The 27,612-nt window shown below is 43.0% G+C and overlaps 1 protein-coding gene across 1 annotated transcript in view; it reads right to left on the bottom strand.

The window, feature by feature from the left end:
* The window catches only part of DDX1 (DEAD-box helicase 1), a 1,380,291-nt gene that overhangs the window by 210,615 nt on the left and 1,142,064 nt on the right, over positions 1 to 27,612 (bottom strand). The window contains exon 23 of the mRNA XM_044064805.1: positions 25,370 to 25,412. Coding sequence (XP_043920740.1) covers positions 25,370 to 25,412 — 43 coding nt within the window. The remainder of the gene's footprint in view (positions 1 to 25,369; positions 25,413 to 27,612) is intronic.

The following is a 27,612-nucleotide window of genomic DNA, read 5'->3' as shown; positions in this document are numbered from 1 at the left end:
ATGTGTACCCCCAGTGTTCTACAATGTACTATTGGGCAGTGCCAAGCATTTCATAAAAACTCTTGGAATAGTAGAGATACCAAATGGCAGAAAACAAAACAGGAAGTGGGAGCCTCAGGCTACAAATTGTAGGTATTTTCTGTGGCTGATTGCTATAGGAGCATGAAGGTAAGCATCTTTTAGGTCAACAGTGACCACAGAGGAATCCTGAAAGATCATGGGTAGCAGTTTTTGCAAAGTAAGCATATTGAATTTTGGCTCTTGGAGGAATGTGCTTAGCTTTCAAAGATCTAACATAGGTCTCTAGGTTCCTTCTTTTCTTGGGACCAGGAAGATTCTTGAACAAGCAGCTTTAGCCTTCTTGATCTGGAGGAATGGGCTACATGGACCCTTGATGAAGTAAAAGTTTGACAACTGGAGGCAAGAGGTTTTCTTGCTCTTCTGGAAGCCTTGGTATGCCCAAAAGGGAGGGATTTCCCTAAACTGGATACAGCATCCCTTTTCTATAATACGGAGGACCCACTGATCCCTTATGATGGTCTTTCACTGGCTTATGAACAGGCAAAGCCCGTCTGTCAGGAGTCGAGGGGGGTTGGGAAGGAGGTGTAGGGTACAGTCACAGTTCTGTGTTAGGTGTGCTGCTCTATGAGGCTGTTTTGGTTGCTATCTTCTGGATTGCCTTAGTCTTTTTCCATGGGGACCCACATTGTCTTGTCGAGGTGGAAGGGCCAAGGTTTAGAGGTGTAGCTTTTATTGTAACTTTGTTTTGGAGATAAGTAAAATTATCTGACAGTTTTAATCTGTTTGCCTTTTTGTCTAATTTTTCTAAAACTTGTTCAGCTGTAGGTCTAAACAGGAACTCTGTCTAGTGGGGCATCCAATAACTCTGCTTTTACTTGGTCTGAGACAGTAGTTGAGTTCTAAGCCATGAATATCTGCAGATAACTGATCCTGTGGCAGCTGCACTGCACAAATCAACTAAGATATCATATCTGCATTTCAAGAAGTGCCTGGCTACCTGTAGGACTTCTCCTGCACTTTCTTGTACACAGTTCTATCTGACATGGAATCACGTTTTGCTATCATTTTATCCTGAAGTGATTCCAAGTGTTTTATCATATGAAATTGAAAATTTAAAGTCCTTATGGCTAGGGTTGCAGAGCTATAAGTTTTCTTACCAAAGTCCCGGGAACTGCAAAAGCACCTTACCATGGTCATAGGTGAACTCAGGGGTAGACTCGATTGTTTTTCTGTGGTCTATGGATCCTTTGGCTTTTTCATGACCACACCTGGGTCATTGGAGTGGCAGCAAAACCTACAGAAAGCACAGGCTGCAATGTTACTGAAGAAGTAGATGACAGGATTCCATATGATCTTTGAGTAACAGTCCTATATTAAAGGGTTTTTGCATGAAACATTAGCACAATCAGAGCAGTTAGAGACATTGTGCTGAAGCCCCAAGCAAAACAAATGAAAATCTTTAAAAAGGATTTGTTTCCCATAGGACAGTTAACTTTTTTTTAACATTAAAGAAATTTCCCTATTGGTGTACTTATCTGTCTGGAAGCACAGACACTCTGGAAACATGAGCTGACCAACAAACTGCAAGCATATGAAATAAGTGTCAAACTGCATAGCTAGAAAGAAATGTAGATGGTGCAGAAAGATGCTCTTCTTATAACCTGACATCCAGATGGTAATAAAACATCTGTCATCTTGGGATGATGCTATTTCACTGGAAATTGGGTTGCTCATGGGCTTCTGCACAGTGGAGTGTCCCTAAGGATTAGTACTGCAACAGTGACTATGAAGAACATCCAGAGATTCTATAGAGGTATTTACACACATTTTGGAAATTTTATGAAAAGTTGTATGAAGCAGAAGAATGTGAAAACTAAGAAAAGTTGAAAATGGAAATAACTGTGAAAGAATTCTGTCACGGTTAAAGCAAAAGAAGACTCAATTAATAGGTAAGACTGGAAGAAATGACAAAAATTATGATGCATACCAATGAGCAGGGAAGTCTCCAAGTAGACGCAGTACTTGTGTGGAAGTTTGAAAAATGGGAGGGAAGCAAACATTTGGCATCAACAGAGCAAGGATGATCCAAGGGGAAGGCAAAACTTAAGAAAGTGTTGTTATTGTTGGTGGGTCTTGATGCAGCGAAAACATTCAATGAAGTCAGACGTAATTTTATGAGCAAAGAATGGTAGCATTTCTACTCCCTGATAGAATAATACAGTTAATTAGGAGGATGTATGACAAGAACTAAGGTGGGAGGATTCCTCCTTACATTATTTTCTTTGCCAGTGTCTCTAAATTTAAATCTACTCCCAAATTCAAGGATATAAATGGTATTTTGTAAACAATATTATTTTGTACTTAAAAAATACAAAGAAGACATTTCTGTGTTGTGAAATATCTTGAGACAGTTTCAAGCCCTTTCGGATATCCAATTAACCTAAAACTAATAACAGAAGGAAACTATGTACCCACACAGGAAATGATTAAACAAAATAACTACATTTATGGGGACATAAGTTTAAGTACTTAGATGCATACCTGTCAACTTCTTAGCACAAAAATCTGGGCAAATCTAAACATAATGGAAGGACAAACGCTCCAAAACAGGAATCAATTTTAAAAACTGCACTTACAAACTTACATAGTTGTTACAATAAAAGGTATCGTATAAGCATGCAATTTCTGAAGGATACGAAGTCTAACTCACTAAATAATGACAGACAATTGAGTTTCAAAGTCCTCCATAATTTGGCATAAAACCATAAATGAGGAAAACCCTCAAAAAATGAAGCAAAAATCTGGACAGTTGAGGGGCATGCTTAGATGAATGGATTAAAAATGATTCTTATGGCAGCTAAGGTTATGTGAGAAGAGACTAAAAAGATGATACAAAAACTGGCAAACTGGAAGCTCTTGCTTATGGACACGGCTAGTAAGATACAACCAGTAAAAATGTTTCAGTCCCATTAGCTTTATAAAAATATGCCATACTTGTATACAAATCAGCAAGGAAATTGTGGACAATATTTAACAAACAGCTGAAGGAATTTATTGGGAGGGGAGAAGGGCAAGACGTTCATCCCATCCAAAGAAAAAGGTGGATTAGAAATGTCTGATCTGAAGGGATAATTCAGAGATACACAAAGCTTAAATATAATTATATATAAAATTACACACACACAAAGCACAATATGGGTATACAGCAGAGTAGAAAGTGATGGTGATGAAGCAGGCAAAGTTCAAAAAATAAGGAGTAGAAATTTGGATGCAGGTCCTTAAGGGGAACTACTATATACAACATTATAATCACAAAGCAGCAGAAAGTATTCAAAGAACTAAACCAACATGGGAATGCAGAAAACAGATTCTTCCAAAAGGGATGACTGGGATTTACTACAGAAAACTGCCAAAGGAACTAATATACTAGGAGAAAATAACTAGAGGGAAATGGAAAAAGATTGGAATGACGCCAAGTTGAAGTTTAGCCTACTTAGAGACTGCCTTCCCTACCATGGATTTCTGGAGTATAGGAAAAGACAAAGGGGACAAGGGAAATCTAAGCAAAATACTGTTTTTTTTTTTTTTCTTCCTTTACATCATCACAAAGACATAAGCAATCATACATTTTTATAAAGGAAAACAAAAGTACAGCTGTGTACACTTACCATAAATGTAGATGTTTGAGTGTATTTACTGTTGCAGTCATTACATTTGAGTTATCTGCTTGCAGGTAAGCCCTCAGTCGGCCTGATTAACAAAGTCTTGGGTCCTGCGTCGGTTGCTGTCCCTTCTTCCATGACGTCAGGTCGTCAGGGGTATAAAACATGCAACAGATGCCATTACATCAGTTTTTCTTGTGCCAGATGTCAGATGCCCCCCTAATAGGAAGCAATTAAATCTATAATACAAGGATATACCTCCAACAAAAAAGCAAATACACCAAAAAGCTTTTTGAGCATAATAAGTGAGAGTAGAGATATAGCCAAAAGAAGAAGGGGGTTGGAGGGAGGGTAAACAGGACTTCAACAGTGAATACACTCGAACATCTACATTTATGGTAAGTGTACACAACTGTACTAAGTTCTTCATGTTTCACTGTTGCAGTCATTACATTTGGGTAGATTCCCAAAGCTACGGTTGGGAGGAGGAATTTAAATAGAATTAGGACCAGCTATAAGGCTCTGCAAGACTGCAGTGGCAAAACTAGCTCTGGATTTAGAGAAAAATGGCAAATGATAATGCTTGGTGAAAGTATGTACAGAACTCCAGGTAGCAGTTTCTAGGACGTCCCTTGTAGGGACGCCCCTAAGAAAGGCTGTAGAGGCAGATGCAGCCCTGGTTGAATGGGGTCTGATGCCCTGTGGTATAGGTTTTCTATGGTGCTTATAGCAGAAATGAATGCAGTGGCCTATACATTTTGAAATGGTTTGCTTTGAAATAGCTTTCCCTTCTGTCCCTGCAGCAAATGCCACCAGCAGTTGTTCAGATTTCCTTTGAGGTTTAGTCCTGTCCAAGTAGAATCTAAGTTGTCTGTACACATCTAAGGAGTGCAGTATCCATTCCCCTTTGTTCTGTGGGTTAGGAAAGAAGGTAGGCCAATGAATGGACTGATTGAGAGCCACACTGGATACCACCTTGGGCATGAAGGAGGGATTGGTTCAGAGGGACACCCTGTCCACATGAAAGATGATGAAAGGCTCCACTGCCATAAGGGCCCTTGTAATTCAGATACCCTTCTTGCAGAAGTGATTGCTAAAAGGAAAGCTGTTTTCCAGGAAAAGAATTTTAAATCTGCAGTAGCAGCTGGCTCTAAAGGGGGAAGAGTGAGTTTCTCCAAGACAAAGTTAAGGTCCCAGGCTGGAGTTGGAGATCTCCTGGGTGGCCTTAAATTTTTGGCCCCTCTGAGGAACGGCTTGAGCAGTGGATGAGAGAAGAGGGGAGATTCTGTGTTATAATGAGCTGAAATGGCTGAGGCGCGAATTTTGATGGAGGAAAAAGACAGGCCCTTGTGAAGCATCTCAGTTAAGTATTGTAAAATCTGAGGTAAATTGGGCGCTGCTGTGTTCATCCCTTGAGAATGGTTCCAGGCACAGAATCTTTTCCATTTTTCAGCACAAGATTTTCTAATACTTGGCCTTCTGGCCTCTAAAATGATATCCATCACTGATTTACTGAGGGGTGGTAAAGGAGAGATTAGGTAATTAGTCGGGCTGCTAAGGTTCAGGGTTTGCAGCTGAGGGTGCAGAATCTGGTCCTCCTGCTGAGACAACAGGGAAAGAGTCTGAGGCAGGTGCCATGGGGCCAAGCGTGACACTGCGCAGAAGGGGGTACCAGTGTTGGCATGGCCAGTCTGGTGCAATTAAAATAGTCCTTGGCTTGTCCTGTTTGATCTTTAGTAGTACCTTGGAGAGCAGAGGCACAGGAGGAAAGGCATAAACTAATACGTTTTTCCAGCTGAAGGATAGAGCATCCACTTTCCAAGCTAGTTTGTGGGGAATCCTTGTGCAAAATTTGTCCAATCGATGGTTATGGGGGGAGGCAAACATGTCTATATCTGGGCTCCCCCATTTACTTGTCAACATGTTGAAAATCCTTGGTTCCAGTTTCCACTTGTGTGGGTCCATGTGGTTTCTGCTTAGTCCATCAGCCAGTGTATTTAGTTTTCCTGGCAGGAATTGAGCTTGTAGATTCACTTGGTAGCTCAAGGCTGTGCTCCACAATGCCATGGCTAGTCTGCAGAGTGGGAAGAGTGTGTACTCCCCTGCTTATGTACCAAATGACCATGGTGTTGTCCGTCTTTACCATTAGTTGTCCTGGAAGAATGCGGTCCTTGAACGCTGTCAGAGCAATCTGTACAGCTAACATTTCCTTTTGATTTATGTGTAGGTGCATTTGACTTGGGTTCCACTTGCCCTGAATGTACTTCCCTGCCAGGTGAGACCCCATGCATAGTCTGATGCGTCTGTTAAGGTTTGGGAGGCAGGGGGTAGTGTGAATGGTAGTCCCCTGTTTTGGTGTCGGGCCTCTGCACACCAAAGGAACTCTAGGCGTAAGCAAGGTATGATAGGAATCATAGGTTCATAGGAGGGTACTAGGCTATTGGCCCTAGGGCCTATATAAGCCTAGCCAAAAATGTACCTTGGCTTTTGCCACCCAAGAAAATTATTTTCCTGTGCCCCTGTCGAGCAGAGCCACAGAAGTGATCCCCAGGGTGAATTTCCTATCTCCCATCCAATCATCAAGATTTTTCTTGAAGAGTGCTAATGAGGAGCTCTGTTTGACATAGGTAGTCTGTTCCAGAGTATGGGGAGTCTCTGGGACCGGAATCTATCCCTCCAGCATGTTCTGATTATTGTGGTGATCAGGTTTAGGTCCCTAGAGCGTGTAGCTCAGAGGGATTGGGATTTCTTTAAGTGGAGCATGTCCAACAGCTCTGGGTTTGACATAGCTTTGAATGTTAGGCAGAGACCGCCTCTGAGTAGGCGATATGCGACGGAGTAAAGCTGCAGTTTTTTGAGACGGTCTGCGTAGGGCATCTGTTTGAGGCCAGTAATCCTCTTTGTGAGGTATTTCTGTGGCCTTTCCAGTTGTTGCAGATGTCTTGTGAGGTACATACCAAAAGGCGCGTTATACTCTATAATGGGTCTAATGAGTGATGAGTAGAGGGGAACAATGATCTTTTTTTCTGGATGAGAAACCTTTTATGATGAGGTGAGCCATGTAGAAGGATTTCCTGACCACTGTGGCGATGTGATTATCAAAGGAGAGACTACTGTCCACCTGTGTCCCAAGGTCTCATCACATTTTCGGCGTTAAGTAGACTACCAGCTATGTGGTAGTTCATGGGTACAGAGTTTTTACCAAAGGGGATGACAATACACTTTTTGGCATTGAGGTTCAGGCCATGGCTTTTACACAAGGCATCTGCCTCGGTGAGGCCCTTTTGTAGCATGTCCACATCGTTAGGAGTTTCGATTATGGCACCTAGTTTGCAGTCATCTGCAAACTTTGTCAGGCAAAGACCTTCTGTGTTAGCCTGTACTTCAGAGAAGTAGATACCAAACAGGAGAGGACCCAGGACTGAACCCTGTGGTACTTCAGTTGTCACTGGTCTGAAGTCGGATTTGGAGTCTGCGACTTTCACAGTGTGGGTTCTGTCCATGAGCCAGTTGGCAACCCATCTTGTGACATAGGGATTTATACCTAGTTTAGTGAGCTTATCTATAATTCCAGAGTGGGGGATGGTGTCGAAAGCCTTGGCGAGATCTAGATAAGCTGTGTGAACCACCTTATCCTCAGCTATGGCTTTGGTAACTGCTTCAAAGAAGTCAGTCAGATTAAGGAGACATGGTCTTTTACAAATCCGAATTGGGTAGGGTCCAGAGTTTAGAGATTACCAATGTCTTTGTCTATGAGTTCCATGATGATACGTTCCATGGCCTTGCAGACCAGGCTCGTCAGGCTAATGGGGCGGTAGTTCCCAGGGTCCGTCATGGCTCCCCTTTTGTGGAGTGGGATAATCGTCGCGGTGTGCCATTCAGTGGGCACAAAGCCTGAGGTGAGGCTATGACTGACCATGGTACTTAGGTAGGGTGCCAGTTCATTCTGTAGTTTGTGTAGAACGCAGCCTGGGATATTGTCAGGTCCCATGGATGCTGTGTTCTTGGCTTTGGAAAGTGTTTTTTTTTTTTTTACCTGTGCAGCAGTGATTACAGGAACTTTGTATTCTTCAGGTATAGAGATGGGCCCTCTAGGGATTGAGAGGGGGGTAAAGTTAGCACTGAACCTATCTGCCAGGATGTTGGCAATATCAGTTGGTTCTGTATATTTAGTGCCATTGTGCTGTAACGCAGATCTGAGTGTTGCCACGGAGATTCTTGACATAGTTATAGAATGCTTTGTGGTTGTCTTTAGAGTCAGCGGCAATTTTTGCTTCTAGATCCTGTGAATGTTGACGCTATAGGCTTTTGAGATACCACTGCAGTTTCCTCATATGCAGCCTTGCATATGGAATTAGAAGAATACAGGCCATGAACCCCGAGGCTTGCAGCATTTGCCTTGCAGATAGCAGGGTTTTTGTGGCCACTTGTTTGAAGTAGGTTGTCAAATGAATCCTTTTCTATGGCGTGAAGAAAGCCATCTGGGAAGTTGTATTCAAGCTTGCTCCCAGGAACAGAATTTGTTGACAGGGTACCAGTTGTGATTTCTTTTCGTTTATGGTGTACCCCAGACAAGTCAGTACCCTTTGAACAAAGGCCAGATGATTCAAAGTATGTCCTGGCTTTCTGCCTGAATTAGACAATCGTCCAGGTATGGGTATATCTGAATATTTCTTGCCTGCAAAATGCAATGACTGGAGCTAGGCATTTTGTGAATACCCTGGGCGCAGTAGATAAGCCAAAGGGCAGTGCAGAGAACAGATAGTGCATGTATCCTGCTTTCAAGCGTAGGTATCTTTCTGCAAGACTCCCTGATAGGGATGTGCAGGTATGCTTCTTTTAAGTCTAGTGTTGCCAACCATGCATCTTTGCCTAGCATAGGAAGCAGCTGGTGAAGAGTCAGCATCTTGAATTTTGGAATCACCACAAAGGTATTTAGAGTAGAAAGGTCCAGGATAGGACGCCATGAATTGCCTTTTCTGGGTACCAGAAAAAGTCTCTAATAGAAACAGTGTCCCTTTTCCTCTTAAGGTACCAACTGAATAGCACCCATGCTTAAGAGAGAGTACTTGATTTTGGGCCTCTGCCCACTGATTTGGAGGTTGATCTCGCCACCCGCTTGGTGTTGGTAAGGTGTGGAAGTGAAATCTGTATCCTTGGGACACTATATTTAAAACCCATTTGTCCTGGGTAATGAGTTCCCAGTTTTTGGCCTGCAGAGCAATCTGCCTAAGGGAGTATTCAGTTGAGAAGTGCTTGGAAGTTTTAAAAGCAAGTCATTGAGGCAGTTTTCCATAGGGGGGAGTCTTACTACTCCCTGACTTGGGTGTGGAACCCCCTCACTGTTTAGTCTTGTGTGTCCCCTGGGACTGAAACCTGGGGTTTCTGCTGTGTCTGGGTTTGGCTTGAGAAGACCTGGAAGGGGCTGGAATGGACCAATTCTTAGAGGGCCAGTGCCTACTAAATCTAGGAGGCTGACCTTTTAAGAAATCTTTTAACAGTTTGCATAGATTTAGCTTTATCTTCCATCTTTTTAAGAACTTCCTCAGCCTTGTTGCCAAACAGGCAGTCCGGATTTAAGGGAGCATCCAACAGTTTAGCTTTAACATGATCAAGCAAAGACTGCTCCTTAAATCAAGCATGTCTTCTGAGCACAGACCAAGGAACAGCAGCCCTGCAAGAGGCCTCTAATGAATCAAATCCACATTGCAAAGTATGTTTTCCAACCTGTTAGCAGAATGCATTAAATCCTGTAATTCTTTATTTTCCGCACAGTCAGGAATCAACATCATTTTCTGTTTAAGCAATCCAATAACATGTTGCTGATACCTTAACATATGAAACTGGCAGTTTAAAGCCCTAATGGCCAAGGATGCAGACGTGTAAACCTTCTTACTCCATCTATCCAGCACCCTGGAGTCTCTATCAGAAGGGGTAGGATTTTTAGCAGTAGAAGCCTTAATGCCTTTCAGTCCCTGTAAAATAGTCTCCGGATCTGCAATAGGATTTTTAAAAAGGAACTTGTGTGAATCAGGAACCCTGTAATATCTGTCAGGTTTTCTGGGAGCAAGAGGCAAAGAATCAGGGGCCAAACTAGATTCCGAAAAAGCATCATCAACAATGTCTAGTACAGAAGGAATAGCTAAAGGCCTATGCTGAGGCAGGAGTAAGAAATCCCTAAGTCTCTTTTTTGAATCAGAAAAATCCTGGCTTTCCCAGTGGAAATGCTCCCTTAGAGTATGTAAGGTTTCACCGAAAGAAAAATCCTCTGGAGGGGAAGCAGAGGGAATAGAGTCCTCTGCATCAGAATCCTCATAAGTAAATAAGGGCAAATCCAGATCATCAGAAGAATCAGAAAAATCAGAATCCTGGTCAGAAGATTCATAAACAACTTCAGTCCTAGTTTTCTTAGAAGGGGGAGGTTGGTTTCTCCCCTGATTAGAGTTATAAGATCTTCAGCCATTCTTATTTGTTTTTTAGGCATAGAGGCCTGAGCATGCAGCCTGGACGTCGTTTTTTTATGCATGGTTCGGAATTCAGGCCTAAATGAAGGAGGAGGCGTCAGTTTAATATGCAAGTCCGTAGGCCTGAATACACCCTCAGAAGCCAGTGCCTGCACAGTGGCTCCGGACCCATCCAAGGTAGAGACATCCGCAGGTTCCATAGTTGAAGCATCTCGCGGCATACCGGACTCCGAATGGGTCTCAGTAGAGGCCTGCAAATCAGAAGTAGCAGGTATCAGGGGCTGTGAAAGCGCCTCACTGAGTACTGCAAACTGGCGACTGGCTTTGAAGCGTCGTCGGCAGTTTTGGACCTCGGCGGCCTGTCTCTGTCTTTATCTTTGTGTTTTTTTGGAATCACAGTAGTTGGGTGACTAACCGACGACATTTCTAGATAACTAAACCGAGAACCGAAATATTTAGAGGTGAAAATATACAGACGATGGATAGTGCGCTGATTAAAGCACAAAACTGACAGCAAGGTACGTCGCGGTCAAGGAATACAGTACGAATGAAAATCTTTGAGGTATTTGCTTTCCACAAGTAATGCAATTATTAACTTTTCCTGACATGGGTAAGGAGCAAGAAAAAGTTTCCCCAATGAGGTACTTAGCTTTAGTTGAAGACTTCGGTTCTGAAGCTCGAAAAAGTACAGTTGTGTACACTTACCATAAATGTAGATGTTCGGGTGTCTTCACTGTTGCAGTCATCACTGTAGGGTTCTTCCTGCCGGCAGGCAGCCCTTCGGTCGGCCAGAATCCCAAAGTCTGGGTCCAGCGTCGGATGTGTACTCACCCTCCCTGACGTCAGTGCACCAGGGGTACAAAGCTTCCAGCCGACGCCATGTTCTCCAGTTTTTCTTGCCCCAGATGTCAGGTGCCCAAAAGTAAAGGCTAAAAGTAAAACAAAAATGTAACATACAACAAACCCCATACCCTGTAGCAAATACACCTCAGAAGGGTGAAGCGGGGAACCACACCAATAAAAGTATAAGAGGGGACAGGAGGGTGGGTAACCCAGACTGCAATAGTGAAGACACTCGAACATCTAAGTGTACACAACTGTACTATGTTCATCGTGTTTCACTGTTGCAGTCATCACTGTAGGGTTGAATCCCAAAGCTGAGATAAAGGGTGGTGGTTATAGAGTAGAAGGGGCGGCTAGAAGGCCTTGCAAGACTGCAGAAGCAAAGCCTGCCCTAGACTTAGAATAAAGAGGGACATTATAGTGCTTAGAGAAAGTATGCACTGAACTCCAAGTTGCAGCTTCCAAAATATCTTTGGTAGGGACTCCCCTGAGAAAGGCAGCTGAAGTAGCAGCAGCTCTGGTAGAGTGAGTCCTAATTTTTCCAGGGATTTGCTTTCCATGATGAGAGTAACAAAATCTGATTCCATGAGCAATCAATTTAGAAATGGTCTGTTTTGAAATAGCTTTGCCTTGGGAATTTGCTGCATAAGAAACAAAAAGTTGCTCTGTTTTCCTGATATCCTTGGTTCTGTCCAGGTAAAAGCGAAGCTGCCTGTGTACGTCCAAAGAATGCAAGATCATCTCCCCCTTATTTTGTGGATTAGGGAAAAAAGTTGGCAGGTGAATAGTTTGGTTTAAAGCCACTTTAGAAACCACTTTAGGCATGAAAATAGGGTTAGTCCTCAAAGAAAAGTACAGTTTTGTACCTACCATAAATGTAGATGTTCGAAGATCCACATTGCTGCAGTCCTTACTTATGGGTAGTCCGCTGTCCTCAGTCGGCCCGAATACCAAAGTATTAGGCTGACGTCGGTCATGGGCGCCTAGATCTGACATCAGAGCGTCAGGGTATAAAGGCGCATGACCGACGTCATATCCTCAGTCTTTTCTTGCCCCAGATGTCAGAAGGCCAAACCAGAAAGGCCACAGCCAAAAACAGAATACCTCCCAAAAACATGCCCAACAACAACCATCACCTAAAGCATAGCACCAAGTCAAACTACAGAGGGAAGGAGGGAGGGTATTGGACTGCAGCAATGTGGATCTTGAACATCTACATTTATGGTAGGTACAAAACTGTACTATGTTCTTCATCTCACATTGCTGCAGTCCTTACTTATGGGTAGAATCCCAAAGCAACGGGAAAGGGAGGATGGTAAAATCATAAAGCATTAGGGGCGCTAAAATGCCCTGTAAAATTGCAGTGGCAAATCCAGCCCTAGACTTAGAATAAAGAGGAAGGTGGTAATGTTTAGAAAAGGTATGCACTGAACTCCAAGTAGCTGCCTCCAAAATGTCTTTGTAGCTACCCCTTATAAAGGCCGTAGAAGTAGCAGTGGCCCTAGTGGAATGAGGCCTGATTCCAGCAGGAATCTCCTTACCATGATGGGAATAACAGAAAGAAATACAAAACCCAATCCATTTAGAAATAGTTTGTTTTGAAACAGGTTTACTCTGTGAACCCAAAGCAAAAGAAACAAACAATTGCTGAGACTGTCTGAACTCCTTGGTTCTGCTCAAATAATAACGCAACTGCCTGTGAATATCCAAAGTATGCAAAATTTTCTCCCTTTATTTTGGGGGTTTGCATAAAAGTAGGCAAATGAATAGTTTGATTTAAGGCCACACTAGAAACCACTTTAGGCATAAAGGAAGGATTAGTACGCAAAGATACCCTATCCTTATGAAAAATCAGGAAAGGCTCCACTGCCATGAGGGCCTGTAATTCAGAAACCCTTCTTGCAGAGGTAATGGCCAACAAAAAGCAGTTTTCCATGATAAATACTTTAACTCGGCAGTAGCTGCAGGCTCAAAAGGTTGTAGAGTAAGTTTTTCCAACACAAAATTGAGATCCCAAGCAGGAGTAGGAGCTCATTGGGGGTCTTATATTCTTTGCCCTCTAAGAAATTGCTTAAACCAAGGATGAGAGAATAAAGGAGGGTCACAATCATAGTGAGCAGAAATGGCTGCAGCATGGACCTTTATTGAGGAGAAAGACAAACCCTTGTCCAATAACTCAGTAAGATATTGAAGAGCAACACTTAAATCAGGTTTGGAGACATCAAAGTCCTTTCCTTTGCTCCAAATAAAAATCTCCTCCATTTATCAGCGTAAACTTTCCTGGTACTAGGCCTCCTGGCCTCCAAAATAACATTCAAAACTTGTTGTGGAAGCTGAGACCCTCCAGAGTCTAAAACAGAATATGCCAGGCTGTTAGATGCAGAGACTGAATCTTGACATTGAGGAAGTGACTGTCCTCTTGTGACAAAAGGTGCGGAATCAAAGGCAGAGGCCATGGAGGTTCTCGTACTAAACTCCTCAGTAGTGGGTACCAGTGTTGTCGAGGCCAATCCGGTGCTATCAAAATCATGGTTGGCTTGTCTTGTCTGGCCTTCAAAAGTACCTTGGGAAGAAGAGGCAGAGGTGGAAAGGCATATACATGCAGATTGTTCCAACTGAAAGATAGAGCGCCCATCTTCCAAGCTGTGTGATGAACCATTTTGTGCAAAACTTTGGCAACTGGTAATTTAGTGGAGAAGCGAACAGATCTATGTCTGGAGTTCCCCATAACACTGTCAACTGTTGAAATACATGAGGATCCAATTTCCACTCGTGAGGATCCACTATTTGTCTGCTCAATACATCTGCTAAGGAGTTCTGTGCTCCTGGTAGAAACCTTGCCTGAAGATTGAGGTGTACATTGAGAGCAGTTTCCCACAGAATCATCGCTTGCCTGCAAAGAGGGTAAGAATGGGTTCGCCCGTGCTTGTTGATGTACCACATGACAGTAGTGTTGTCTGTTTGAATCAACACCTGCCCTGGACGAAGTAAATCTTTGAAAGCCATCAATGCAAACTGGACTGCTAACATTTCCTTCAAGTTGATATGCAAATGTTGGAGTTTGACAGGCCACGTGTTTTGCACCCATTTTCCATTGAGGTGTGCTCCCCAAGCCTTGTCCGAGGCATCTGTCGTTAGAATCTGATTCGCCTCTGGCCGGGTCACAGAGAGTCCCTTGTTTAGGTGACATTCCTGAGCCCACCACAAAACTCCTTCTGAATGCAAGGTATTATCTGAATGACAGTGTCTAGATCTTGGCAGTGCTGTGTCCACACATTTTTGAGATACCATTGAAGCTTCCTCATATGCAATTTGGCATTGGGAAGCACCAGAATACAAGATGCCATGAACCCCAAGGCTTGAAGGACTGTCCTTGCAGTCAGCCTGGACCGTAGAGACATTTGCTGGAAATAAAGAGAAAGGCTTCTTTGTTTGTCCGGGGTCAAAAAAGCCATCTGGGAAGCTGTATTCAGTCTCAAACCCAGAAAGCACATGTCCTGAGAGGGTACTAGACTGGACTTTGTTTCGTTCACAGAATACCCTAGGCATCTTAACACTGCCATCACATACTGTAGATGATGAAGAAGTTCGTCCTTTTCTTGTGCAATAATCAGACAGTCGTCCAAATAAGGATAAATCTGTATTCCTCTTAGTCTGAAAAATGCTATCACTGGAGCCAGAACCTTTGTGAACACTCTGGGCACAGTAGATAAGCCAAAGGGCAATGCAGAGAACTGATAATGTAAATTTCCAGCCCGCAAAACGCAGGTACCTCCTGCAACTGGGCCTGATAGGAACATGAAGGTAAGCCTCTTTGAGATCCAGAGTAACCATCCAGTGATCTTTTCCCAACAGAGGTAAAAGCTGTTGTAAAGTCAGCATCTTGAACTTTGGAATGTCCAGGTAAGTGTTGAGGATAGATAAATCCAAAATTGGTCTCCACGTGTTTCCTTTCTTTGGAACTAGAAACAGGCGAGAATAAAATCCTAGGCCCACTTCTGACAGAGGAACTGGCTGTATAGCTCCTATTTGAAGAAGTAAAGAAATTTGTCTGTGAGCCTCTATCCTTTGCCGAGGAGGGACGCCTGGCATGCCTTTGAAAGGAGGCATGGTATGGAAATAGAACTTGTAACCTCGGTTTATAATGTCCAATACCCATTTGTCCTGGGTGACTAAATACCAATTTTGCTTGAAAAGAGCCAACTTTCCTCCCAAAGGAGCTGCCAGGCAAGAGGAATCTGGCAGCTGAAAATGCAGGTCATTGGGCCTGTTTACGAAAGGACTGGCCCCTGCCCTGACCAGCAGATTGAGCAGGCGAACTCCATTGTCTCGGCCTGAAGGTACTCTGAGCTCTGCCCCTACCACGCCTAGATCTACCCCTAGACTGAGAATCAGAAGAAGGGTACGCCCACCCCTTAGTAGGCCAATTTCTACTAAACTTTGGAGGTTGTACCTGCAAAAATCTTTAACAGTCTGCATAGACTTAGCCTTGTCTTCCATTTTCTTTAAGACTGACTCCACAGGAGGACCAAACAAAACTTCAGACTGCAAAGGGCATCCAGAATTCTAGACTTAACATGCTCAGACAAATTCTGATCCTTAAGCCAGGCGTGCCTACGAATAACTGAACCAGTGGCAGCCACCCTAGAAGAAGCCTGTAAAGCATCAAAACCACATTGCAAAGAGTGCTTACCCACCTGTTCAGAAACATGCACTAAATCCTGCAATTCTTTACACTCTATGCCCTCTGCCAAAGCATCCACTTTAGATCTTAGCTGAGAAAGGAGGAAATTCTGATACTTCAACATATGAAACTGGCAGTTCAAAGCTCTCATTGCTAAAGTAGAAGAGGTATACACCTTCTTACCCCATCTATCCAAAGCTCTAGCTTCCTTATCCAGAGGAACCGGATTCTTAACAACAGAGGCTCTAACACCCTTAGGCCCCTGACAAATAGTTTCTGGGTCCGCCCTAGGACTCTTATACAGATATTTATGAGCCTCAGGCACCCTGTAATACCTGTCCGGTTTAACTGGGGCAGGAGGCACAGAATCTGGATTAAGGGAAGCTTCCGAGAAAACATCTGAAACAACATCCAAAACCGGAGGTATAGCTAAGGGTCTATGCTGTGGTAAAAACAAGAACTCCCTAAGCCTCTTCCGGGAATCAGAGTAATCCTGTCCCTCCCACTTAAAATGCTCCCTCATGGAATGCAGAGTTTCTGAAAATGAAAAATCCTCTGGAGGAGAAGCAGAAGGAGTGGAATCCTCTGCATCAGAATCAGAATAAGGAGGGAAATCTTGAATGTCCTCAGTAGAAGACTCTGAATCATGTGAGGCCTGCTCCAAACTTTCCAACTCTGGCTCCATCCTGGGCCTCTTATCTGGAGGGGGCATAGAACCTCTAATTAAAGTAATCAAATCCTCTGCCATTTTAAGCATGTGCCTTTTAGGCACAGACCCTGAAGAACCAGAACTGACACCAAAGGAAGGCAAAACAGACCTGCCCTTAGAAGGAGCCTTAGAAACAGTAGCAGAAGGCCTAACCACCTTAGGCATAGAAGGGAGAATAGTAACCTGAGAGGCCCCTTCAGCCTGGCCTGCCTCCTGAGAGGCCACATCTTGTAAAATCAAAGTTTCCCCCTGGGACTCAACAGAAACTTCAGCCGGATCCACCTGTTCAGCTGTAGCTTCTAAAGGTTCGGCGTCCGAAACGGACGAATCATCCTGCCTAGGCTTTAAAGATTTGTCTTTGCGCTTCTTAGTAGAAGCAGGCCGGAACATCCGACGGCATATTATAATTACACCTCTTGCCAAAGACTAACCTAGCGCAATCTAACCTCCGCTTTATAGTGCGCTTATTAAACCTAGCACAAAACCGACACCACTACGCCGTGCTCCGTCCCAAACAAGGAATACAAAGCGAGTGGTAATCCCTATGCGGTATCTGTTTCCCACAAGAAATACAATTATTCACTTTTTCTGACATCCGTAAGTAACTGAGGCAAGAAAAATATTCGCCAACGGGGTACTTAGCCCAACTTGGTATCGGTCTGAAACTCAGAAAACGAAAAATTTCAGAACGCCGAACGGCACTTGCAACTCTGCTTCTGCATCGGACCATGCGGCAAAAAAGACTGAGGATATGACGTTGGTCATGCGCCTTTATACCCTGACGCTCTGATGTCAGATCTAGGCGCCCATGACCGACGTCAGCCTAATACTTTGGTATTCGGGCCGACCGAGGACAGCGGACTACCCATAAGTAAGGACTGCAGCAATGTGAGATGAAGAACATCCCTGTCTTGATGAAAAATAATGTAAGGTTCCACAGCCATGAGCGCTTGTAACTCCGAGACTCTCCTGGCTGAAGTTAAAGCCAGTAGGATAACAGTCTTCCATGATAAATACTTTATATCGGATGTGGCAGCAGGCTCAAAAGGTGGCAGAGTAAGCTTTTCCAGGACATAATTGAGGTCCCAGGCAGGAATGGGTGGAGTCCTAGGGGGCCTTAAATTCTTTGCTCCTCTGAGATATTGTTTCAGAAGTGGATGAGAAAAAATTGGAGGATCTGTATTATAATGTGCAGAGATAGCTGAGGCATGTATTTTTATGGAAGAAAAAGATAAACCCTTATGCAGCATATCTGTTAGGTAATGTAAAATCAATGGAATATTTGGAATGTGAGGATCCGATTCCTGAGCATGCATCTAGGTGCAAAATCTCTTCCATTTACCTGCATAAGATTTCCTAGTGCTAGGCCTTCTGGCTTCTAAGATGACATACATAACCCGTTTGGAAAGGGCAGGATTAGTTATAGACCCCGAATATGCCAGGCTGAGAGTTTTGATATGGGAGTGTAGGACCTGGCCCTGATGTTGAGACAAAAGATTTGGAATCTGAGGTAGAATCCAAGGAGGTTCCTGGGATAAATTTATCAGTGTTGAGTACCAAAATTGTCGAGGCCAATTCGGGGCTAGTAAAATCAGCTTTGGTTTGTCCTGTTTTATTTTTAATAACACCCTTGGTAGAAGAGGTAGTGGTGGGAAGGCATACCCAGAGAGGTTCCTCCAACTGAATGAGAGAGCATCCACTTTCCATGCTAGCTTGTGATATGTCCTTGTGCAAAAAGTCTGTAACTGGTAGCTGTGGGGAGATGCAAATAGATCTATGTCCGGGCAGCCCCAGGCTTCTGTAATCATCTTGAATATTTGGGTGTCTAGCATCCACTCATGTGGGTCTGACAGGTTCCTGCTCAGGCTGTCTGCCAGAGTGTTTTGTTTCCCTGGCAGGAATTGAGCTTGTAGATCCACTTTGCAAGCTAGTGCTGTGTTCCATAGAGTCATGGCTAGTCTGCAAAGGGGGTAGGAGTGTGAACCCCCTTGCTTATGTACCACATAACTGTGGTGTTGTCTGCCCGTATCAGTAGCTGCCCTGGCTGTAAAAGATCCCTGAAAGCCAAGAGGGCATTCTGTACAGCTAACATCTCTTTTAAATTGATATGCAGATGCTTCTGATCCTCTGACCAAAAACCTTGCAGGCCTTTCCCCTGCAAGTAGGCTCCCCATGCATAATCCAAGGCGTCCGTGGTTATCACTTGGTAGGCTGGAGGTAGACTGAAGGCTTTCCCTTTGTTTTGAAGACATGTCGTGACCCACCAATGAAATTCCTTTTGCAGGCAAGGCAAAACAGCAATCACTGTTTCCAGACTGTGACAATGCTGGGACCATACACTTTTTAGGTACCATTGTATCTTCCTCATATGCAGTCTTGCATAAGGTACGAGTAGAATTCAGGAAGCCATGTAACCCAAAGCCTGCAGGAATTTCCTTGCAGTTAGCTGAGACATTAACATCAGGCTTTTGAAAGTTGAAGCCAGCTGTAGTTATTTTTCTGGCGTCAGGAATGCCATCTGGGTTGTAGTGTTTAAAAGAGCACCCAGGAAAGTTATCTGTTGATTGGGTGCCAAATTTGACTTTTTTACATTCACAGTGAATCCCAGGTACTTGAGTAGATTCTGAACAAATTCCAGGTGCTGGAGTAAGATGTCCTTGCTGTCTGCTTGAATAAGGCAGTCGTCCAGATAAGGGTAAATGTGAATTCCCTTGAGTCTGCAGTAAGCTACTACTGGTGCCAGGCACTTGGTAAAGACCCTGGGCGCAGTAGACAAGCCAAAGGGCAGTGCAGGGAATTGGTAATGTTTCGAGCCTGCCTTGAACCCGAGGTATCTTCTGCACTCCTGTCTGATAGGAATGTGTAGGTATGCCTCCTTTAAGTCCAATGTCAGCATCCATGCATTTTTGCTCAACATTGGCAGGAGCTGCTGCAGAGTAAGCATCTTGAACTTTGGTATCTCCAGGAAAGTATTTAAGACTGACAGATCCAGGATGGGTCTCCAAGTATTTTGCTTTCTGGGAACTAGAAAGAGTCTTGAATAAAAGCCTTGTCCCGTCTCTGAATTTGGAACCAGTTCTATGGCCCTCATTGTCATGAGGGACCTCTCCTGTTTTAATGCCTCCGCCCATTGAGTTTTTGGTAGGTCTGGCCATCCGTTTGGTTTTGGTAAGGTGTGAAAGTGGAATTTGTAACCTCTTAAAACTACATCCAGAACCCAATTGTTTTGGGTTATGCAAGTCCAATTTCAGTGAGAAAGAGAAAGTTTTCCTCCCAGAGGAGCTTCCAGGAGAGAGGTTCCTGGAGCAATGCAGGGGGAGTCATTGAGCCTGTTAACTATAAGGTTGAGACCCGTCTTCTCCACCCCTGGGGGTGGAAGCACTCCACTGTCTAGGTCTACAAGAGGTCTGTGTTTGGGCCCTCCTTCTGGGGTGCCTATATCTACCCCTCTGAGGCCTGTCCGAGCTGGGAAAGGACCAATTTTTAGCTGGCCAATTTCTGCTAAATCTAGGAGGCTGAACTTGTAAGAAATCCTTAACCGTTTGCATGGACTTTGCCTTATCCTCCATTTTCTTTATAACCTCTTCAGCCTTAGATCCAAACAAAACATTATGTTGAACAGGAGCATCCAGTAATTTTGCTTTTACTTGACCAGGCAAATTTTGTTCCTTTAAACAAGCATGCCTTCTAATGACTGTGCCAGTGGCTGCCGCCCTGCAAGAGGCCTCCAAAGCATCAAAACCACAGTGTAAGGTATGTTTCCCCACCTGCTCAGTAGCATGTATCAGATCTTGTAATTCCTTATTGTCTGCACATGGAGAAATGGTACACAGTTTGTTTCATAACAGACAAAAGGCATTGCTGATATTTCAACATATGAAACTGACAATTCAAAGCCCTAATAGATAAAGTAGCAGAAATGTACACTTTTCCCCATCTCTCCAAATCTCTAGAATCCTTATCTGACGGAATAGGGTTCTTAGCAGTGGCGGCCTTAACACCCTTAGGACCCTGAGAAATGGTTTCTGGATCAGCAGTAGGATGTTTAAATAGAAACTGGTGAGAGTCAGGGACTCTGTAATATCTATCAGGCTTAGCAGGGGCCGGAGGAAAAGAGTCAGGGGTTAAATTAGACTCAGAAAAAACATCATCCACAATATCCAAAATAGGAGGAATAGCCAGGGGTCTGTGCTGGGGAAGAAGAAAGAAATCCCTAAGCCTTCTCTTAGATTCAGAATACTCCTGTCCTTCCCAGTGAAAATGTTCCCTCATGTCATGCAAAGTTTCCCCAAAAGAGTAATCTTCCTTCCCAGTGAAAATGTTCCCTCATGTCATGCAAAGTTTCCCCAAAAGAGTAATCTTCAGGAGGAGAAGCTGAAGGAATGGATTCCTCAGCATCAGAATCCTCAAAAGGAGGGAAAGTATAATCCTATTCAGAGGAAGACACTGAAGAGATAGATACCTGATCAGAGGATTCATAATCCAATTCTTGTCTTGGCCTTTTGTCTGGAGGGGGATGGGAACCCCTAATCATAGTTAGCAAGTCCTCCGCCATTTTAAGCATTTGTTTTTGAGATTTAGGTCCCGGATCAGAGGAGGCCAGGGCTTGAGCCTTTGTTTTAAAAGGAGTCTTAGTCTTTGCCTTTACCTGAAGTTGCGTAGGCCTGAAAACCCCCTCGGAAGCCGGTACCTGCACAGCGGCTCCGGACCCATCCGAGGGAGCATTATCCGAAGGTCCTGCACCTGGAATATCTGAAGGCCTAGTTGGCTCCTCGTGGGAGTCTGTACCGACAAGCGGTTCTGTAATGGCCGAAGACAGGGGCTGTAAAAGCACCTCACTGACGACGGCCGAACCGGCAGCTGGCTCTGATTTGGACCTCGGAGGCCTATCCTTATCCTTGCGCCTTTTATGAACTCCGGTAGTCGGAAGCGTGTCCGACGACATGTTATTATTAAATCGCCTCCCAAAGTAATGAAAGGCAAAATCATATCTCCATTTAATAGTACGTTGATTAAATCTAGCACAAAACCGACAACTAGCTACGTCGTGGTCCGGGCCTAGACAAGGAATACAATAAGAGTGAAAATCCTTATGAGGTATTTGCTTCCCACATGAAATACAATTATTAACTTTTTATGACATCGGTCTGGAGCAAGAAAAAAGTTTCCCCAACGGGGTACTTAGCGTTGAAAAGAAGAATGTCTTCAGTATGAAGCACCAAAAATAACAGGAGTCAGCCGACCGGCACTTGCGAACTGCTTCCACCGCGTGGCAAGAAAGACTGAAGAACATGGCGTCGGCTGGGAGCTTTGTACCCCTGGCACACTGACGTCAGGGAGGGTGAGTACACAGCCGACGCCGGACCCAGACTTTGGGATTCTGGCCGACCGAGGGCTGCCTGCCGGCAGGAAGAACCCTACAGTGATGACTGCAACAGTGAAACACGATGAACATCAAAAATTTCAGGAGTCGGCCGATCGGCTCTTGTGAACTGCTTCTGCTTCGGGCATCGCACGGCAAGAAAGACTGATGTAATGGCACTGGCTGCATGTTTTATACCCCTGACGACCTGACGTCATGGAAGAAGGGACAGTAACCGACACAGGACCCAAGACTTTGTTATTCAGGCCGATTGAGGGCTACTGCAAGCAGATAACCTAAATGTAATGACTGCAACAGTGAAACACGAATAACATCCATACTGACATTTTTACTAGCAAACATTATACATTACTTATATGTCCAGTCGTCATCAGTTAAACATTACATAGCTCATTCAAATCCTGCTCTCTTTTAAATGTCATTCCTCCTCCAAAATTGTATTTTGCATGTACTGTTCCCACAGTTTCCATTTTCAGTGTAATCTGCTCCAACTCTTTTCTAAAGATCCAATTTAATCTCTGTTACTATATTCACTGCTTCTAGTACAGTTGGGTTTAGACTTTAATTTCCATTTTCTAGTGACTGCATTTTTGAGAGCCACCATAACTAGACTCAGCAAGGCCTTACCATGCCTAAATAATTAAATTCTGTATTGTAGCTCAAAAACTCATTTCCTTAGTTTTACAAATTTGCTCATCCAGTATTTCTGATAAGAGTAGTCTGCAGGGAATTTTTGAAGTCAGTCAACTCATTACAGTCCCAAAAAATAAGTTCCCAATTACCTGTTTCTTCCCCATCACAACTCCAACATTTGCTATCTACCTGAGGAAATTTGTTTTGGATTCTACTATGCAAACACTTCCAAACAAAGGTCCTATATCTTCTAGAGTAGACTTTGTTCCATATTCTGGGAGATATACATATATCCCTCCATTGTTTCTTTGTGAATTACTTATCCAATCTCTCTACCCAATTCTTTCTAACCTCCTCTGAGCAGTTTATATAGTTATCATGCAATATTTTGTATGCTCTACTAATTATCCCTTTTTTAGCAGCAGCTTCTGTTTTTTGATTCTATTAAAAACTCTAGCAGTACTGATCTATTGTTTAGGATCCCATTTGCTTCTCTTTGCCTATACTCCGATATCAATCTTTGATAGAGAAGACTATTATTGTCCTGCAGTCCAAATAAATTATTTTCCTCTTCCCATTCTATTACCTTCCCCCTCTAATTATTTGCTCCCAATACCTTGGTTCTTCTGCCAGTTTTGTCTAATAAATTCCAACCCCCTTTTGCCTATTGTCTGTATACCTAATTGCAGTCATCCCTACTGACAATCTCCATCTCCAGTCCCATGTTGGCTTAGTTCTTAAAATACTTTCTGCTACTTTATGAATACATTATGTATAGTTACTGTTATTCACCTTATGGATTTGCATAAAAAATCTCAGTTTCTCCTTGTTTCTTGAACTTCTCCCACTTCATGATCATCATCCATTTCCACTCTGAATTATAGATTTCTTTTGCGTTATGTAGAGGAGCCTTAACTGTGTAGCTCTGAAATACCCCTTCAAATCAGGCAATCCCAAACCACCTTGCCCTACTCCCATCCCAGAAAAAATCCTTCAGCTCTTCGTTAACTGCTATCCACAACTTCACCTCTGGTTGATAAACGTATGCCTGACCTGGATATAAAACTAGAGGAACTAAAAGCATTTTAACTGCTTGTATCTTGCTATCCATGAAACACAGCTCCCAATTTCTCTGTTTTTGTATTATTTTTTGTTTAGTCTCTTCCCCACATATCCTCAGCTGCTACACCAGAATCATTTTTAATCCACACTCTTGAGTACTTCATTTTATCATATCACCATGAGTATGGATATTGGCTAAGCCAACTTGTTTGTGGGTACATAGTTTACAGCTATTGGCTTTAACTTCATTAATTTTGTATCCTGGAAGGACTTGAAACCGTCTCAAAGTTCCACAACACTGAAATGTCCTTTGATATCATCTGCAAATAAAACCACCTTTTCTCATCTACCATATCAGTTATATTCTTGAATTTCTGAGTTAATAATTTTCTTTGCCAATGGTTCTAAATATCATGCAAATAAAGGGGAAAGAGGACACCCCTGCCTGAGTCTAGAATATAAGCTGCACTTAAAGGGATAATTAGTAGGGTGTATAAAATACTGCATGATAACTGCAAGAAACAATCAGAGCAGGTTAGACAGACAAAAAAATGTACAAAGGAAGAATAGGACGACAACTGTATAGCTCCAAGGTATGCAAAAATGCCCAGAAGGTTTAGGATTTTTGCTTAGAAGTATTTGCATAGGCATTTTTATACCCTAAGCAGACTTTAGAGAATTTTTCGTCAGGTAGACAGCAAATACTGGTGGTGTGATGGGAAAGAGGGGTAACTGGGAAAATGTTTTTTGGGAGTGTCATGAGTTGTCAGATTTTAAAAATGTCCTACAGTACCTTGTTAGAAACAGTGGGTGAGAAAATAGTTGTAATTAAGAAAATGATTCTTTTGAGCACAGACACAGGATATGAATTAGTAAGGCCATGCTATGTCGGAACAAGTTTAATGCTATTGGCGCCAAGAAAAGGCAATTACTAGAAAATGGAAATCGAAGTCTAAACTAACTGTAATTTAAGCACTGGATATTATTACGGAGATAAAGAACTAGAGGAGTGATCTTTAGAGAAGGGAAGGAGCAAACTACATAGAAAAGATGGAACTTGTGGGAACCATACATGCAGAATTAGGTTCGGGAGGAGGAATGAGATTTAAGGGAAGGCGGGAACTGAGCAATTTATTTAAGTGAACAATTGTTAAAAGAAAACATGTACACTACCTGAAAATGACAAAATATACTATGGATAGTTTTTCTATTAATGTATCATAACTATGCCATTGTGCAAACTCTGATTTAATAAAGATGTATGAAAAAAAAGAGCTTAATATAGCTAGCTGGTACCAAGACACCTGCAGGACTACCCTAAGTAGGTTACCCACGGCACAGGTCCCTTCAAAGCAGCTTTGCCAAGTATAAAACTTTCAGTTGCAAGCCATTCACATATAAACAGCTATCACAACTAAAATTATCAGATGAGCTCTGTTTCAGCGACAGACTGGGGAAGGGATCTTCAAAGAAATATGCTGTAGGCACATATGTAGGAGGACATTATGCTATTACCTACAACAAAATTAACCATCTACCCATCTAATGACGTAATTAAAATCAGAATACAAAAACAATTAAGTGATAAAATGAAAATACCATACATGACATTTCACAACCTTAAAATTTCAGGAGTGAAACTTAAGGGAAGGCAGGGATTGTGCAATATATGTAATGATTTGGAATGAACAAAAACTTAAAAGATATGTATATTGCATGAAAATAAAATAAATGTTATGATTTGTTTTCTTTTCTGTAAAGGTATATGTATACAATGTATGCACCTATATCACCTATTAAAATGACATGCTTAGTAAAGATGTTAAAAAAAGGTTAGAGTGTACTGCACAACAATACAAATTAAGAAAACTTTTCAAAGTTCAAATTAAGAAAAAAAAAGATAATTACCTTTTCCTTATCAGTAGCAACAAGGGAAACGGCTAAACCCATCCTGAAATAAAGTATGACATTTCAGTAAATCAGTTATATGGAATCTAAATAACTAAACTAGCCAACACATCAGGTGATCTCTGAAATGTGCTATCAATGGAGTGCCAACTATCTGGATATTCTTGCTTTCCCAAAGCCTCTTACTCTAAACTTTTAATGTTTTTGGAGTGTGCTCCCTTTCCTGGTTGATGTCATAAGACATGCTGCACTTCGAAATAATGCTTACCAGCATTCATTCAACAGTTCACCCCAAACCACTAAATAAATGAATTTTGGCAAATCAAGGAAAATACACAATATTCAATTCCTGCAAATCAAAGAAAAATATTGTTAAAGAAAAAGAAGTTATATACCTACCATAATGTTCCATGTTAGTTGTCTCCTCTTGCCTTCTTTCTTGCTGGTTGGGTTCGGAGCTGATCTTCGGCTCCGACTCGGCCATCTTCTAAAGCTTGAGAGCCACATACTGGCTCGAGGCCTCCCCATATCCCATGATGCCTGGCGCTAGAAACCAGGATCTCGTTTGGTGAGACTAACAGCAGACAAAGTAATGAAGGAATCCTATCCTATCATACACAAGCCCAACTATAGAGACTACTAGATAGAGTGGGACAGCCACAGAAGACTCAGCCAGTGTAAATCCATAGAGAAACTCTTCTCGGTCTAGTAGGATAGGGGGATGGAGGGTGGGACGCAATGGGACGCAAGAAAGAAGGCGAGAGGAGACAACTAAAATGAAACGTTATGGTAGATACATAACTTCTTTACGTTAAGTTGTCCATCTCGCCTTCATTCTAGCACCTAATATCCTGGGTGGCTCAGTGGAACCGACTCTTCAGAACAGTGGAACCAAAATTAGCTCTGCTCCTGGAAACCACGTCCAGCTTATAATGCGAGATGAAAGTATGAGGATTTGCCCACGTGGCCGCTGCACAAATAGATTCCATGGGCAACCTAGCTTGAAACGCAACAAAAGTGGCTAATGCTCTGGTGGAGTGGCCTTTAGGTTTAACAGGCAATTCTTTCTTCCTCAACAGATAGATAAAGGTTATGATAGAAGTCAGCCACCTAGATAAAATTACTTTTGATACTGGTAGGCCTTGTTTGCCCTCTGCATAAGAGAGGAAAAGCTGATCCGATTTTCTGAAGTCCTTAGTCCTATGCAAATAAAAGCGCAGGTGCCTGTGAACATCTAATTGATGTAACTTATATTCTCCCCTGTTGGAATGGTTGGGAAAAAATACAGGAAGGTCAACAGACTGGTTCAAGTTATTCTCAGATGAGACCTTAGGAAGCAACCCTGTCTTTGTGTAACACTAGGTATGGGGGACGGATACAAAGAGCCTGCAGTTCAGAAACTCTTCTCGCTGAAGTAATTGCTACCAGAAAGTGTGTTTTCCAAGATAACTTCAAAGAACAGGAAGCTGCAGGTTTGAAGGGGGGCAAAATTAGAGACGATAGAATCAAATTCAAATCCCACGGGGGTGGAGGATCTCTAACCGGGGGCCTGAGCAGAGTGGTTCCTTTGAGGAAGGCCTTACAAAGTTTATGAGACAGTATACTACTTTCTGAAAGGCCAATGTGAAAATTTGAAATTGCGGCTAACTGCACTCTAACTGTAGAGAAAGCGGACCCAGTATGAAAGAGCTCCGCAAGAAAATCCAGGATGTGGTGAAAAGGGGCTGAAAAGGGGTCTATATTCTTGGCCTCTGCCCAGGAAGAAAAACGTTTCCACTTACTAGCGCAAGTTTTTCTAGTGGTAGACTTGTGCGATGATAAAATGATTTCACGCACCGAATGGGAGATATTAGGAAGCCTGGCTAGGGTTGGAAGTGGAGAAACCAAGCCGTGAGCTTGAGAGATTGTAGGGAATGATGCAGCCTGCCCGATTGATGGATCAGGAGGTCTGGAGCTGAGTCCAGAGTCCAGAGTCCAAGGCTGCTCGATAAGATGATGATGAAGGAACGGAAACCATATTTGTCGAGGCCAGTACGGAGCAATGAGGATCATTCTGCAACCCAATACGGTAGCTTTCTGAATCAGCTTGGGAATTAGGGGAAAAGGAGGGAATGCGTACAGAAGTCCCTGAGGCCAATCGTGGACTAGAGCGTCTCAGGGGGAATGCTCTGGATGTGGTAGGAGAGAGAAGAAGTTGCTGCACTTGCTGTTGAAGGGGGTAGCAAAGAGGTCGCAGCAAGGTT

The sequence above is a fragment of the Protopterus annectens genome, chromosome 1.part0 (genome assembly GCF_019279795.1).
Source record: "Protopterus annectens isolate FY-2018-M chromosome 1.part0, PAN1.0, whole genome shotgun sequence".
Taxonomy (NCBI): Eukaryota; Metazoa; Chordata; order Ceratodontiformes; family Protopteridae; genus Protopterus; species Protopterus annectens.
Note: the sequence above shows the minus strand (reverse complement) of the source record. Positions and strands in the feature narration are given on the sequence as shown.